The sequence below is a fragment of the Leucoraja erinacea genome, chromosome 3 (genome assembly GCF_028641065.1).
Source record: "Leucoraja erinacea ecotype New England chromosome 3, Leri_hhj_1, whole genome shotgun sequence".
NCBI lineage: Eukaryota > Metazoa > Chordata > Chondrichthyes > Rajiformes > Rajidae > Leucoraja > Leucoraja erinaceus.
Window position 1 is genome coordinate 56,480,362 of NC_073379.1, and position 17,618 is coordinate 56,497,979.

At 40.4% G+C, this 17,618-nt stretch overlaps 1 protein-coding gene across 3 annotated transcripts in view; it reads right to left on the reverse strand.

Annotated features, from left to right (window-relative positions):
* tmod1 (tropomodulin 1) overlaps positions 1-17,618 on the reverse strand; it is a 74,944-nt gene that overhangs the window by 7,738 nt on the left and 49,588 nt on the right. For 2 of the 3 annotated variants that reach the window (XM_055632755.1, XM_055632753.1), the window contains exons 5-10: positions 14,348-14,437; positions 13,317-13,447; positions 9,292-9,399; positions 3,562-3,705; positions 3,135-3,279; positions 1,491-1,555 (exon numbers count right to left, since the gene is read on the reverse strand). In XM_055632755.1, the coding sequence (XP_055488730.1) occupies positions 1,491-1,555; positions 3,135-3,279; positions 3,562-3,705; positions 9,292-9,399; positions 13,317-13,447; positions 14,348-14,437 (683 nt within the window). The remainder of the gene's footprint in view (positions 1-1,490; positions 1,556-3,134; positions 3,280-3,561; positions 3,706-9,291; positions 9,400-13,316; positions 13,448-14,347; positions 14,438-17,618) is intronic. The other variant, XM_055632754.1, reaches the window with a different exon arrangement.

Consider the following 17,618-nt stretch of genomic DNA (forward strand, 5'->3'; position numbering starts at 1 on the left):
AATTAAGCTACAATTTAATTTTATTTTACTCAGTCACTTTTTGTAAGATACTGAGAGTTTTGCACTACACAAATGTTCTCTACTGCAATGGTGTCTGATTTGGCATTATTTGTTTATGTGACATGAATACTTGATCTGCTGGTGTTGATTCTGTCACCCATAACACATAACTGTTTATTGTTGCTTGGTAATTAGGGGATTTATGGTGAGAAGCTGAGAGATGGGAGTGATATTCCCCAGTGAATGCACAGTTTCTGATTAGACCGTTTTTTAAATTTCAGATTTTAGCAAAACATTTTAAATGTGAAGCAAAATGATTGGTTGTCAGCCTTACTTTGTAATGAGTAGACTCATTGACCACTTCTCATTGTGCCCATAAGGCACAAGGTCCAGAAGCCTGAAGTCCCATGCAACCAGGTTCAGTAATACAGGTAGTTACTTTCTTACATCCAACCTACACAACCCTAATCTTGGCAATGGAACAGTCTTACTTTTGCCCTACCACGGACTTGTTTACTAATTATTTTGCACTAATGTCTTGTTTTTCTTTTTTTTTCAATCCTTTTCTTTTCACTGTCTTGTAGAATTTGTGTATAATTTATGTTTTTCTGTATTCCCTGGTTCTACATGCTTATGATGCTGCTACAAGCAATATTTCTATTGTACCTGAACCTCACCACACTTGTGCATATGACAGTAAACTTAACTTGGCTTGCAGAGTTAATGTGTTGATAGCTCATCAATTTTAATTTCAGACATGCTGACATAAACTGAAAACTCTCAGATACTATGAAATGTAAAGTGAAAGTACAGCATGTTGCACTAAAGTTTTATCACAGCGTGAAGATTTTAAGAGCCCACAGTGGCAAAGAATGTCGTCCCATGGACACATTTGTGCAATCCAATTCAAATGATCGGAAACTTCACTCATCTCAGATTCTCAGATCAATGCACTTTTCAATGTAAGTCAATAGAACCTGATTCACCAGAAATTATCTGAGAAATGAAATAACGCACAACTTAAAAAGCAGAAAAGCAGCACTGCCCAATTTTGAGATAAGCCATATAAAGAAAATAATTAAGGAAAGGTGTGGTAATTCTGAATGGAGGTTATTGCAACACTCTTTGAATCCATTACATGCTCTACATGAGAAATTGCTTCCAAGTGGCATTTTGCAGTTCTCTAAAAAAGTGACAGCATACAGAAATGTTTATTAAAACTCCCAGCTGAGAGAAAGGTATTATAGAGGAAGAAATTTCACTGACGCAGATACGAAATTGCTAATTAATGCAATCATTTAAAAATATAAAAAAGGATATCCAGGATTAAATAGAAAGAATAATTGTGGCAGCAAAAAAAGCAGGAAAAAGCAGTGGAGGAGAAAGGGAATCAATCTGCATTCAGAGAAGGGAAAGTTGTCCAGCAGAAAGGCAGTGTAAAGCACTGCCAATTCAATTAGGGAGACTATGACCAAAAAAATTCTATATACTTATATCTCCTCCAGTTCCAAAGCTGAGAATCTAGGCCAGGAAACATCTGCTCTGTTAATTCGAGCTGCAACAAAAATTGCATTGTTATGAATTCCTGCAAAACGATGTTGTAGGGAATCTAAGAAATAATGCAGAATGCAGAAAATCCACTGATGCTGGAAATTTGAAATAAATAAAACAGAAAGTGCTGGAAATACACAGCTGTCAAGCAGCAGCTGTGAATGTTTTGATGAAAGATTATCCAGATGGATCGTTAATTCTATTTCTCTCTCCACAGAAGCTGACTGACCTGTTGAGCATTCTCAGCATTTTCTGTTTTTATTTCAAACTCAATAAGAATGTTTTTTTTCCCACAACTTTTGGAACTCCCACATATTATGACATTAATATTGTGGACAAGCAGCAGCCTGCAGGTCCTGTTTCATTCAAACATGTGGATATTTATTTATTTATTTATTGTACTTTAACACTAAACCATCGTGGATTAAATCCATTTTTTAATCTTTGACTAAATCAACCTTTGAAGGTACTGAGATTTATACAGTCCCAACCAGCAGATTGTAGATATCTCATCAATGAATGCATTCTAAGCATGTTCCATTCCATTAATACAGCAACTAGTGGAGCATTATGACAATGAGTACCTAAGTACTAACTATGTTCAATTTTATAGCTCTAATCAGTCAATGAATTTTCATTGTGTAAGAAAGAACTGCAGATGCTGGTTTAAACTAAAGATAGACACAAAAAGCTGGAGTAACTCAGCGGGACAGGCAGCATCTCTGGAGAGAAGGAATGGGTGATGCTTCAGGTCGAGAATCTTCTTCAGACTTCACTTCCAAGCTTTAACTGTATTGATTCTATTCCTGAAAGCCACCCACCTCACTTCTACTTCTTAAGCCTATAAACATTTTCACTGATCCATCGAATCATCTATGCTCTAGATTTCTTTTCCATTTCCCCTCTCTGTTTTGTGGTTAGTTCTCTCCTCTATGTTACATTTCCACGGTTAGGCTGCTAAATACATGTAAGGGTCATTCATTGTTTGTGAAGTTTCCCAAGTTACGTGTTACATCGGTCTTTGAAGACGGAAATATGAGAATGCATGATAGAATGAACTATTTAGATTTTGTTTCCCTTCTTATGTGAAATTACTCAGGACTTCTATGTACAGCACAATTGGAAAATACACCAGCGATACCCTGGGCTGCAATTCAGAGCTCAACAATTGTGAAAACATTTTAAACAATAATTTTTTTTTACATCAATTACATAGCAAACATGTTGACTATAATTGGGGCTTATTTGTTTAGAAAAAAAACAATCTTCACTTTCCATTCAGTAAGAATTAGCAACAGGTAATATTAATCAGCAATTTACAATGAGCTCCAATGTAGCAAAATATATTTGAATTTCTCACAATGAAATAAGAAAAATGTTGTCCAATAACAGTTTGTGTATATTTAAATTATATATTACATCAATTCCAATACTTCAATTTAGAAATGGCAAAATATAAAGTATCTTTATAATGTCCGAATACCAAAACAAATTAGTAACTGAAAAAAATTAAAAATTAAATTAAATATGATATCTTCTGAACTCAAGTAACAATATTTTGGCAACAAAGGAAGTCTTCTTACCAAGATCATTGTTGCTCATCACTGCATTGGATGCTCGAAGTCTTGGGCCTTGCTGAGTGAAATGATAGCCAAACTTCAAAAGGACTGGATTCTTTTCCAACATATTCGCAATTTCCATTTCCACTTTATTACCCAGCTGCTGGCACTATGAATAGAGAAAGGAGGTACAACACATACTTCCATAAACTGCATTTATATGACAACCCTAACACAGGAAAATTTTCCAAAGTAACTTTACAGTAGCATAGTATACAAGCATTGACAGATATCACAATCTTGTACAGGCTATAATACCAATCTTATCAAAAGCTAAATATAGTCAACCATTTCATTTGGAACGGATCCCCACCTCTGTATATTTTCAAATCATAAGAAATTTACAATTGAAATCAAAACTGTTTTAAAACCAAAACAGAACATGACTGACCTGATTGTCGATTTTAAGTACAACCAATGAGTTATTGAGCTGGAGGGCTTTCATCAGGGCCAGGATTCCATTACCGGTGATAAAATTCGACTCCACATTCAAACTCTTCAATGTTTTGTTAACTTTCAGCATTTCTGCAAAAGACTTGAGAGAGTATATATAAAGATATCAAACACCATAGGTGATATTGCTGAAAATCATACACTGAACAAAATCTGCTGTTCACTTCCATGACAAGAACTGTTTGCAAATGCCTGGAGGATCAAACTGTTGTACAGAATGTTAATTCTGGAATTTAATACATCTCTTAGACTGCCAATCCAGTGGAATTCCAGGTTCCAAGATCGATTGTGTTCCTATCATTTTCATATTCCTGTAATAGCATTTAACAATTTTTACCTTGGAAAGTAGCCATGAGCCTGTAATATTATTTATGTCATCCAATTAAATACCAGGGATATGGGCAGGAATTCCATGACATTTTGGTTGAAAATAAGTTTTTAACCAATACAGTCAGTGGAGGAAATCTGAAATGTGTCCCAGTTAGAGTTGAATTTCCTTTAACACTTTCACTTCTTGTCCTCCACATTTAGTAATGTGTTTTGTGACAAATCTACAACCATTTCAATGTCAGTCTCTTTTACCACTTGCACATATTCATTTCCCTCAACTCTTCCTTTAATTTTCCTCTTTCTCATCTGCCTAATCTTCCTTAATATTATCTTCAGAATTATTTGCCAATTTATATATATCCCTCCGACTTGTATTCAGCTAATTTTCCCGGGATTGAGCAGAACCAATATCAATCAGTTCTGAAGGTACATGCTGAGGCTCTGTTGTTTTTCTCCACAGTTTTGTACAATGGGAGGGTAGGGTAGATAGATAATAACGGCAGAGGACTCAACAGCAGGTCCACAGTGCATGTTAATGACAGATACGTTTCATTTTGAGCAGTTCTGGAAATAATGACTTTTTGTTAAAAGAAATCGAAAGAGATCAAGAGGCAAAGAGTTGCAAGCATTAATACATCCAAACTAGGGTTTATATTCAAAATGAGTCCAAAAACATAGTAATACCCAGATTATTACTTAGCTCCACTTCCGAACTGTGTGTTATGTGATTGCTGTTGGACTTATGTGTATGCAAATGGGAATGCATCGGGGTTGAAGATGGAAAGGGGATTTAAAGGTGCATTGCTGAGAAAGAAGAAATAGATCCAGAGTTTAAACAGCAATGTTTTATTTAAATTAATGCTGAGGAAATTAACCATTCAGAAAAGCAGAACAAAACTTTTCCACTAGCAGCATTTAAAATGTCAAACACACACGGGACACAATATTTATAATTTGCCATGTTATCATAGAAGGAGAGCTAAACACAAGTGCAATATTTGATGTTATAGGCCTAAGTTTATTGCACCAAGCTCATTGAATTTCATTGTCCCCATTCCAAAGTCTCACATTCCAATTTGATATTTTAATTTCAAATTACTTTAGTTAAGTAGCAACCTTCCTGCAATCTAGAAGTATCCTTGGTCCTTACATTTCACCCCATCAGCATCCATATCCTTCTTCAAAATTTCTATCAGCTATCCCACCACCAGTCACATCTTCCCCTCCCCAGACCTTTCTAATTTCTGCAGGGACCATTCTCTCTGTGATCCCTCCCCATCCATCTCTCTCCCTCCTCCTGCCACACCTGTCATTCTACCTCTTTCCTCACCGCCATCCAGTGACCCAAACAAGCATTCCAGGTGAGGCAGAGATTCGCTTGCACCAGCCTTGCCCTTTGCAGTAAGTGCTCTCAATCTGGCCTTCCCTACATTGGTGAGTCTGACGTGGTGCTCTGTCTGCCATTGCACATTTGGATGCTCTTGATTGCAACCCATTTAACTCGTCCTATTTCCACACTGACCTCTCTGTCCTCAGCCTGTGCCATTGCCAGAGCGAGGAGTAATGCAAAGTCGAGGAACAGTAATATTTATTTCACCTGGGTAGAAGGCAGATGCTGAACGTTCCAATTATGGTAATCCTCTCCCTCTCTGTCCCTGTCATTCCCCGCATGATCTACCCAGACAGTCTCACACACACATCCTTCTTTTCAACCTCCCTTTGCCAGCATCCTAAACCCAGTTTGTTTCCCCTCCCCCACCCATTCCATTGCCCATCACCCATACTTTCCTCCCACTGGGCCCCCTCTCCCTCACCGTCCCATTTGCCAACTCAACCTTGCTTTTTTGGTTCCACGGTTCATCTTCCTGTCTTATCACATTCCATCCTCTGTAGCTATTTGTTGTCTCCATCTATCACCTCCCAGCCTCTGCCGCCCCACTCTTCCCTCCCCCATCTGACTCAATTTGCCAATCAACTCTTCCTCCCTTGGATCTGCCTATCGATTGCTCGCTCTTGCTCCCTCCCTCTCCTCACCTCTTTATACTGGCTCTATCCCCTCTACACTTTCAATCCAAATGGTGAGCACTGACCCAAGATGTCAACAGCCAATTCCCTCCACAGATGCTGCTTGGCCCAATCACTTCCTCCAACAGGTTGCTTCTTCCTCAAAATGTTGGCATTACCGGCTGCTCATATCTAGCAGCCAACCAAAAATGTGGATCTTTTCCTCTATCAACCATCATTAATATCTCCTGACATTTGTCTGTTGATATTTCAGTAACCATTATAAATCGGGACACGTCATTTTATAATGGAGATAGATGGTTTGATATATATATAGGTATAGAACATAAATAATTAAATTTAACTTCCATGTATTTTAAATACATTGAATGTGTTGGCAAATTTCTAATATGTAGTAGTTCAGAATGGCAGGCAGTGGCGAGTGGAGTGTCACAAGGCTCGGTGTTGGGGCCGCAACTGTTTACCATATATATTAATGATTTGGAAGAGGGAATTAGGAGCAACACTAGCAAGTGTGCAGATGACACAAAGCTGGATGGCAGTGTTAACTGTGAAGAAGATGTTAGGAGGTTGCAGGGTTAGCTGGACAGGTTGAGTGAGTGGGCAGATGCAGTGTAATATGGATAAATGTGAGGTTATCCACTTTGGCGGCAAAAACAAGTGTGCAGATTATTATCTCAAAGGGGTTAGGTTAGGCAAGGGGGAGGTACAGCGAGACCTGGGTGTCCTTGTACACCAGTCACTGAAAGTTGGCGTGCAGGTACAGCAGGCAGTGAAGAAACTAATGGAATGTTGGCCTTCATAACAAGAGGATTTCAGTGTAGGAGTAAAGAGGTTCTTTTGCAGTTGTATTAGTCAAGCATGATTTCCCCTTTGTAAATCTATGCTGATTCGGACTGATCCTGTTACTGCTATCCAAATGTGCCGCTATTTCATCTTTCATGATTGACTCCAGCATCTGTACTTGAGGTGTGACTTCCTCACTGTACCCCTATCTGTCCTATCCCTTCACTATCCAAACTTTCTTTCCCACCCACCAACAATCAGTGGCGGACTGGCCTGGGTGTTAGTTTGCCCGATGGCAAGTGGGCCCCTGATGAAGTGGGCCCCCTTTGTCTCCTGGCAATCAATATTTTTAGACCCAGTCCGCCACTGCCAACAATCATTCTGAAGCAGGGTCCCGACCCAAAACATTGCCTATGCATGTTCTCCAGAGACACTGCCTGACCCATTGAGTTACTCCAACATTTTGTGTCTACCTTTGGTATAAACCAGCATTTGCATTTCCTTGTTATTACAATTCATCCCTCATTCCTCATATAATCTCCTCCTTAAAGAGACAGTACTATTGACTCCACTACCACCGCCAATTACCAGAATATAAGCACTTGCTTCGCAAAGAATTTTTGAATTCCTCATTAGAATGATCATACTTTGGACTAATTGGAAACAAACACATTCACAATATCCTCCCTATCGATTCCTTTGTCAGTTTGTTTGGGCCTTCAGGATAATTACATTTTCAGAGCAGTGGTTTCCTCATGCAAATTAATTTTCCTCCTTCTCCATCACATTGATTACTTGTAATGATGATTACTTGTAATGATTTATGAATTTGCTACATGATCCTGTGTTCCGACCTTATTTGGACTCTAATTTCCAAGCAATCCTTCATTGTGATTCCTGGGAAAAATTGTTTCGCCTTACATTGCATTTATTTTAATTCTATACTTTCTAAATCTTGATTCCCCTATCCGGGGAAAATGACTGGGCATTCATTCTCCCCCTTCCATTCATGATTGTATAACCTTTATAATATCATCCTCAGATCCTGAGCTCCAAGGAATAAAGTCCTAGCCTGCCCAGCCAGTCTCTCCCTAAAGCTCAGGACTTTGAGTTCTGACAACATCCTCGTAGATACTCTCTTCACAGCATAATGTAATTTCCTATAGCAGGATGACCAAAATCCAAAAAATACACCAAATCCATTCCCATCATTGTCTTATACAACTGTAACATAACGTCCTAACCTCTATACTCAATGGGCTGAATCCCAGGCTCTTAAGGAAGTGGCTCTTGAAATTGTGGACACATTGGTGATCATTGGCCAATTTTTTGAAGATGTAACTAGGAAAATGGACAAGGGAGAGCCAATTGATGTAGTGTACTTGGACTTGCAGAAATCATTTGATAAGGTCCCACATTGGAAATTAGTGGCCAAAATTGATGGGCCGAATGGCCTACTCCTGCACCTATTGTATATTAATACCCTGACTGATGAAGGAAAGCATGCTAAAGACTTCTTTACCAACCTATCGATCTGTGATAGTACTTTCCAGGAACTATGTACTTGTACTCCCCCATCCCTCTGCTCTGCAACACTCCCCAGACCATACCATTCACAGTGAAGGTCCTGCCCGGGTTTAACTTTCCAAAATACAACACCTCACACTTATCTGAATTAAACTGCTTTCACCATTCCTCAGCCCAATTATCTAGCTGTTCAAAACCTCACTGTATTGTCTGACTTTGCTGTGCCTCAGAGCCACGCCTGATGCCATAGACCCGACTGCTGCCATCCTCTTAACAGCCATCCCCACCAAAAGTATGAATGAATGATTGAATACTTTATTTTACTTTACAAGTCACAGTGAAATTCTTTGTTTTGCATACCCCAAGGTATACAAAGTGTCACCACATGAAGAGTGCCCACAAAGTTACAATGTATCCCATGCTGGGTCCTCCTTTGTTCTTCCCCCCCCTTCCCCTCACGGTAGTTCCCCCATGCCAGGTCCTCCTTTGTTCCTGGCGACGCGTCCTCTGGCTTCCACGTGGCCCGGCCTCAGCGATCGTCGACCAAACCTCCATGACAACCGCCACTCCTGACATCTCCGCAGCGCTAAGCCTGGGTCTGGCCGGGGGGCTCTGTCGACCCAGGGTCCGACCAGGGGGCTCGGTTGCCCGACTTCATGGCTCCTGGGGGGGGGAGGGGGGGGAGGGGCAGACTGCTGTGAGGAAGAAGGGGGAGGGGGGGGGGGGGGGGGGAACATATACTTGTTTTGGAGGGGACTGGCCAGGATCCCTGCATTCTCTGCCTAGTCCCTTTCTTGGTGGTTACCCATCTAGTTGTTTCCTGTATTTGAGGTGTGACCACCTCACTGTACCCCTATCTATGACGCTCGCACTCTCTCGGACAATCCTGGGGGTGTCCAGCCACAGCTTCAGAGCCTCATGAAGAAACATTAATACCATTTTCCATACACACGTTTTCAATAAGCATAATCATTGAATTTTAATAGTTATTTATACTTACAACAGCAACAGGATCATTACTCCGGGTTCCTACAATGCTGAACTTCTTTACATGTGTATTATCCTTCAGAGCTTCAGCATATGCTCTCAGTGTGGCAAGGGGAATGTTCTAGGGACAAAATATACACACAATAATTACAAATATGATAGAAACAAAAATCAAACCTGCTCATTCTTTGCAGCTTTCATTCTATTGTTTCAAAATATTTACTCAATTTTTCTGGATCATGTACTCACCAAACCCACAAACCTGTAGGCTTCTTTAACCAATTTGATGTTCTTGGAATCTTAACATATTCAGTCTACATACTTTTGCTTTTTATTCTTTTCATGTATCTGTACACCTGTGAGATTCCAAACGACTCCACTCTCCCTCCCCCACTTTCACCAATCAGTGCATCACATACACTGAGAGTTAGTGCGAGTAATGATTCAATTAAACATGTTGCAAGGTAGGAGAACTTTTGCTCATGAAGATTACTAGACCTGTGTACTCCTTAACATTTTCACTCTCTCCAAAATCCAAGAGTGCTTTGTCAGTAACATTCTCTCTGTTAGAGTTACACAGCGCACAAATATCCCTTCAGTCCCTTCAGTCCACCAAATGCTTGCTGAATCTTGCACACCGCTCTCTCCCATCTGGACAGCCAGAAGGGGGGCTACGTGAGGATGCTGTTCATAGACTACAGTTCAGCCTTCAACACGATAGTCCCCACCAGACTGGCCGGGAAGCTACTGGAATTGGGGCTCAACACCTCCCTGTGTGCCTGGGTCCTGGACTTTCTCACCGCCAGGCCCCAGGTAGTCAAGATGGGAGGGAATACATCGAAGTCCCTCACCCTGAGCACAGGATCGCCCCAGGGTTGCGTCCTCAGCCCCCTATTGTACTCCCTGTACACACATGACTGTGTGGCTAGGTTCAGCTCCAATTCAATAATTAAGTTTGCTGATGACACTGCGGTGGTGGGCCTGATCTCAGACAATGATGAGAAGGCCTACCGGGAGGAGGTGGCTGATCTAGCACTCTGGTGCCAGGAGAACAGCCTCCTCTTGAACATCAAAAAAACGAAGGAGCTGATCATGGACTTTAGGAGGGCACATCATCCGAGGACGTACACTCCATTGAGTATAAATGGGGATCCTGTGGATAGGGTGAACTGTTTTAAATATCTGGGAGTCCACATCTCTGAGGATATGACATGGTCATCACACGCCTCAGCACTGGTGAGTAAGGCAAGGCAGCGCCTTTACCACCTCAGGCAATTGAGGAAATTCAGAGTGTCTCCGAGGATCCTACAGTGCTTCTACGCAGCGGCGGTGGAAAGCATCTTGTCCGGGAACATTACCATCTGGTTCGGGAATTGCTCTGCCAAGGACAAGAAGGCTCTGCAGAGAGTAGTGCGTTCGGCCGAACGCACTATGGGAACTTCACTCACCCCCCTGCAGGAACTATACAACAGGAGGTGCAACTCCAGAGCAAACAAAATCATGAGAGACCTCTTCCACCCCTGCAACGGACTGTTCCAGCCGCTACGGTCAGGCAAATGCCTCCGTTGCCATGCAGTGAGAACGGAGAGGTTGAGAAGGAGTTTCTTCCCAGAGGCAATTTGGACTGTAAACGCCTTTCTCACCAGGGACTAACTCTCCAGAACGTTTTTCCTTCTATTATTTATTATGTAAAAGAATATGTGTGTTTTGATTGTGTTTATAATTTGTTTGGTTGTTTTGTTGTTTGTCTTTTGCACAAAAGTCCGCGAGCATTGCCACTTTCATTTCACTGCACATCTCGTATGTGTATGTGACAAATAAACTTGACTTGACTTGACTTGACTTGAATATCAAGCACCCATTTACAATAACCTTACACTAATCCCATTTTATTCTCGCCACATTCCCATCAACTACCCTCAGATTCTGCCACTAAAATATTGTCACCTTCATACGAGCACCGAGCACCGTAGGTGGCTGTTATTTGTATACATTGTGTGTGCAAGCAAAGAATCTCACTGTGCCTAGTCACATGTGACAATAAAGTATTCCTATTCCCACTAGGGTCAATTTTCAGTGGCCAATTAACACACCTTCATGCATGTCTTTGGCATGTGGAGGGAAACAAGAGCACCTGGAGATAAATCATATGGACACAGGGATCACTTGAAGTCGGAACTTAGCCCAGGTGACAGACAGGATCTGCACGGCAACAACTATACTAGCTGCAACACTGTGCTGCCCTGTAATACTATCCAAAAAGATCAAATGATGTAAAATTGGACCAATCTTAACTGAGTTTGTGAAATATGCAAGTTGACATTTGAAGATTATTGACATTTAGTGGGTAATCTTGCCCACACATGCTGCACTTTGAGGCAACATTTAGAAGTGTGATTGGTGCAGAATAATAGAAATTTGAACCCATGTTTAATCTGCTTTTTGGAAATTTGCTGACACCAGGAGGTTAAAGTGGGGAAGTGTTCTCTGACATGAAATTAACTTATCAGCACAAAAGTAATACAAATAAGGCCAATGCATTTCTTTACTTTCTGGTTCCTAAACAAACACAGGTGAAACTTTATAGCCGAGGAAATCATGCACTGACTATAATAACGTTCTCAAGGAAAGGAAAAACGGGCAACCGCATCATTATGAAAGGCCTGGATAGAGTGGGTGCGGAGAGGATCTTTCCACCAGTGGGAGAGTCTAGGACAAACGGCACATCCTCAGAATAAAAGGACTTACATTTAGAAAGACAAAGCAGTGGAATTTTTAGCCAGAGGGTGGTTAATCTGTGGAATTCATTGCCACAGACAGCTGTGGAGGCCATGTGTTTGGGTATTTTTAGAACTGAGATTGATAGGTTCTTGTTTAGGGTGTCAAAGGTTACAGAAGACAGCAAACGAATGGGGTTGAGAGGGAAAGATAGATTATCCATAATTGAATGGCGGAATAGACTTGATAGGCCAAATAGCATAATTCTGCTCCTATGACTTATGAATCTATTAATATGTTCACATATTAACGGTTCTTGAAATTTTGATTTGCAAAATAACTCCCAAAAATAACTGTACTAATTGGGTATCAACACACTCTCAACAATGAATTGAAGTATTCTAATTCAATTAAATGATACATCGATTTGGGAGTTAGGGAGTGGGTGGAAGATGCCCCTTCAAACTCCAACCCAATTTTTGAAGCCCACATTAATATGCATTTTCGGTATTTGTTAGATGTATAAATAGCAAATTAAATGACCAAACATATCAAGTGAAGATGGAGCAATAAGTTATAACAACTAACCCCCTGACCTCTTGAACAAACCTATACTGTATGTAATATTAGTTAGATTGTGTTACTTTGGCTCTCTCCCTCACACTTTAATGCATTTCATTATCTTAAAGGGCCTGTCCAACGTGGATGACCTAATCCATGAGTTTAGAAGACCATAGACGAGTTGAAAAAGATGTCAAGGTCGTGTTGACTCACCGAAGTAAAATACCTCCTATGACTATGTCTACGACCTCCTACGACCCCCCTCGACCTCAGTCTTCCACAGCTAAGACCAACTACGACTAGCTACGAGTGGAAAATGATCACATGATAATGTCATGTTTACATTTTTTTCCTCGGGCCAGTTACCGACTTACAACTACCTACGACTACCATCACGACCTACTATGACCTACCTACGAGTAAAAAGTATCAATTTTTTCCATGCCGACCTTTTTTACTCGTGGACATTTTTTATCAGGCTGGAAAGAACCTACTTGAGGCCACGAGTACGCGAAGACCATTCACGAGCGTGAGGAAGAGTTACGAAGACCTCCTACGACCTCGTGGCTCCCGTGCTGTGAGTATGAGTCAAGGGAAAACTCGGCAGAGGTCGCCAATGAGGTCGTGAAAGTGGAACAGGGGCTTACCCACCTGAATTAACATTTTGCTTAGTTTCTCCACATACTCTTTCCTTGTTTTCCATTTACCAATGATATTGATGTTAGCAACCCAGACAAGGAAGCAATTGGCGGAATTCACCTTTATATTATTGAGATTAATCTCCTCGAGCTCAGGGTCATTTTCCATAACTTGCTTTAGGGTTTCTTCAACGTCTGTAGAGTTTGGCAGTTCATCAGGAACTGGCTTATACTGAGTGGGTTGTATGACACCTGCAGAAGGGAGACAAAGTGAGTGTTGATGTGAACGCCACAAAATAATAATTTGACAACGTGAATGGTGTACAATGTAAAAATATTCCCAGTGGCAGCACAAGAACCAATGTCTTCCGGGGAGTGTTAACAAGAATAGCCCAGTCCACTTACAATTCTAATACAGTTGGAATATAAAATCTGGAGGCATTGGTACAAAAATAATGCTTCACAGACTATTCAAATGTTCCTTTTGGCAGCGCACTTTTAAAAACTGCTGTGAATGGGAGTTGGACGCACATTCCCCCTTTCATCCTAAAAGTAGGTGGTTATTTGATGTTATTTAAAGCTCATCAACAACGGAATTTTGCATCTGTAATATTTGAATAATTAACATGCAAAAAGAGCTAAAAGTTGAATTGAGTTACAAATTGAAATTACTGATTGAATTATCATTCTACTGAATAAAACAGACCATATTTATGTACTACCACACATTCTGTCTGTTTTTTCGTCTTTTTTTGTTATTTTCAGTGCGTTTAAAAAGCTTATGTAAATGTTCTCCGGTTTGTTTTATTGGGGGGGGGGGGGGGAGGGGGTCGGGGGAAACTCTTTTTTTTCAGTCTCTTACCTTGCCGAAGATGTGATTGTTTTCCGGATCACATCTCTGGTCGCTGTGCGGCCTAACATCGGACTGAATTTGAGCCCCACCGCGGGGCGTGGACTTAACACCGGAGCTGATCCCTTGCCTGGATGTATTTGTATGACTGACTTGGCAAATGAAATTCCTCATATGTTGCAAAACATACTTGGCTAATAAAGTATTGTTGTATTGTATTGTATTTAACACATTGCACAGAATAGTGCAGCATTTACAGTGCATACTTTCTTATGCTCAACAGTGCTTCAGATTTTACTTACTGTTAAGGCCTTCCTTGTTAACTATGGTACTACTGGCAAGGGCTTCATAATATTGCTGGTTGCTCATCAGTGTGTGCATACCAAGTATGGCTAAAAGAAAAGCACAGTATTCATGGTACAAGAAAACAAAGTATTTCAATTGCAGACACTTGCACTGGATGCAGAAAAAGCAGGCACATTGGAACTGCACTCTGGTTCAAAAAGCAAAAATGACCAGAGTACTGAGCTACATTCACATTAACTCCCAATGATCAGTATAAAATGCAGATCATAATACATGAGCTAGCACTAACACTTGCAGCCAATTCATTAATGCATTTTCAAAAAATAGTTCATTCTAATGGGCCTGTCCCACTTAGGCAATTTTTTGGGCCACTACAGACGACTCCCGCAAAATTTTCAACATGTTGAAACATTTTGGGCGACAGTGGCAACAATTTTTGCTGTTTTGGGTTGTCATAGGTTGACATAAGTGTTGTCGTAGGTTGTTGCCAGGTGTTGTACGTGAATTCCATTAAAACTAGTCCCTGGCAGTCGCCTAAAGAGTCGCCTAAGGGGGACATTGGCCTATGCATTACTGTCAAGGCCACGATTTAATCACAAAGTCACATAGAGTCACAGAGACATCCAGCACTAGAATAGACTCTTCAGCCCATCGAGTCCACACCCACCTTTCAACCACCTATTTACATAGATTCCAAAGCCTTTGACTACCAAACCTTTTTATTTGCCCCAGATTCTACAACTCAGTTACACCCGAGGGGCAAATTACAACAAAACTTCTCTGTACACAATACCAGACCAGAAACATTAAAATTCAGGGTCATAAAAAGTGGCAGTGTGGTGGAGCAGGGCGTTGTCATTGTATGGTTGCAGGTCATAATAAAGGACGGCATGAAGGTGAGAAACAAAGAGCCTCAAAATTATTTTTTGAATAAGAGGAAATGGAGTTGGATCATGATCATAATAATGCAGAAATATGAATGATACTAGTTTTTTTTTTAATGTACACTTTAAAATTTTTTAAAAAAAATATTGTTCATTTGCACTGCTTTGCGGCCGATGTTCTGCTGAGTGACAAGTAATATGCAGATTCTTCTCAGCTTTAATCACAATTCCTTTGTGGTCACACTTACTAGTAGTGAAAGAGGTTGGCTATGTTCAGAATATTGTTTTTTTCTTAAATTAGAAATCGGAGAACCATAAAAATCTTAAAAAGCTTAGAAACTGTGACGTACAATTTTTTGATGTTTGATCCAGTGCATAAAACAGTTACGTGAAATTCATCATAAACTCACAACTTCAACAATGTTTGTCGCTTTAAATGAATGCATAAATAATTTAAGAATAGTTTTTTTTTTTAAGTTCTTCTCTGTTCTTCGAATAAAATAATAAATATACTGATTTTAATTACTTTTGTTTTGCAAACAAAGCAACCAATCAGACTAAATTGTTTTTAAGATAATTTAATCGACAAACTGTGGTGTGAAACTGTGACTCGAGTCTGGTTGTTTGCAGGTGTGGTCATCCCTTCATTCTTTTCATCACTGATTATGTTTTTATATTATTTTATAAGGAAATGTGTATTTCCTTGCAGGTTGAAGTCATTTGGCCTCTTGAGTCTATGATCAATTCTAACAACATCAATCTTATCTCTCACTTATTTCCCAGTAACCTATTCTTTATCGCATGTCCATCAACTTCTCTATATTCTCCATCCTGCATATGTTTGGTTTATGGGAGGAAACAGGAGGGCCCAGGGGAACCTGTAATCTCTATATAGTCACCGCCGGAGGTCAGGGCCAAATCCAGGTTGTGGCGTGGTGAGGCTGCACCACTGCACCACTGTGCAGCCCACACATGACCATGTGATTCACACAGCCACACTATGATTCTCTTCCAACTCTAAATTTACACAAAGGTATCAATGTACAAATGTGAATTCTGCGCTGTCATTCCTATCCGTTAAAAGCAGAAATCATCTTGATTGAAATGCGTGATCATATATTATCCCTTACACTTGCAGTTAGAGTTATCTTGGATCCTGACAGGTGAATGCTATCCAAATCTCTGGATGAGAACCTGCTTGAATGATGAGGGAATCTGCAGAATTCTTGCAGTGGCATCAGCATTGCATTGCAAGCTTTACCGGTGATAGAGCAAGCTTCGGTGGCAACAATACACAGTCCAGGGTTTGATCCCACTGCAGATAAATCTTATACACCTTGCAGGAGTTTTGCAACCTGTGCATTCAGTTGGTCTTTTATGGTGCATGAGATGCAGGAGCCCATAAAATCTTACCAGCATATAGCATGAAATGGAATTAAAATAATTGTGCTCTCTAAGAAGTGTACAAATTGTGGCCAGTTAGATTGTTAATCCGCTTGCAGATTCTTGTGCTCCATCTAACTTTTCTACAGCGTACAATATTCTTTAAAACAATGGAAGCACCTTCAAAGTCCAAGGAAAGTCCAAGGAAATTAAGGAACTATTTTCTAGTTTTATGAAACTATATTGATCAAATGTCCACAGTTATTGCCTGTAATAATTCATCTGATTTTACATGAGAAATTATTGACAATAATAATTTCAGTGCAGTGCCCCACAAAGAGGATTGTGTGTGATTGTGTGTGATTGTGTGTGATTGTGTGTGTGTGTGTGTGTGTGTGTTTGTGTGTGTGTGTGTGTGTGTGTGTGTGTGTGTGTGTGTGTGTGTGTGTGTGTGTGTGTGTGTGTGTGTGTGTTTTTCCATTTTCCCACACTCCTTTGGGAAGTATGCTTAATTCGATGAGAACAGTATTTGAATTGGCTGTAACGTATCCTCTGCTGCCAGCTTGTTTATTTGTGATTATTTGTGGGAGATACTAAAGTTTGTTAAACCAAGCAGCAGGAAATCCTAGCAGAGGAAAGATGGTGAAGCGAGGAAATATTAAAATCACACAGCAGTGCGTAGGTCACATTCCTTTATGTCACTGAATAACAAATTTATATTCCAACTTGCTCAAACTAGAAGAATTTCTTCTCTGGTAACGAGATGCTGCGCTTGATAAAAATAGAGGGCCAAATTCCTGTCTGTGCTAATTTTACATTTGCGCTTACTCTACCAGTTAATTAGCAGAGAAGAACTTTACCCTAACATGCAGTGGTGTGAAAATTCTCACTAGCAGATTGAAGCTTAGAAGCCAAGCAGAAGAATCTCAAGACAAGACCAGTCCATGGGTCAAAGAGGCAGCAATAACACTTTTCCACAGCACACAGTGCAGTCTGCCTA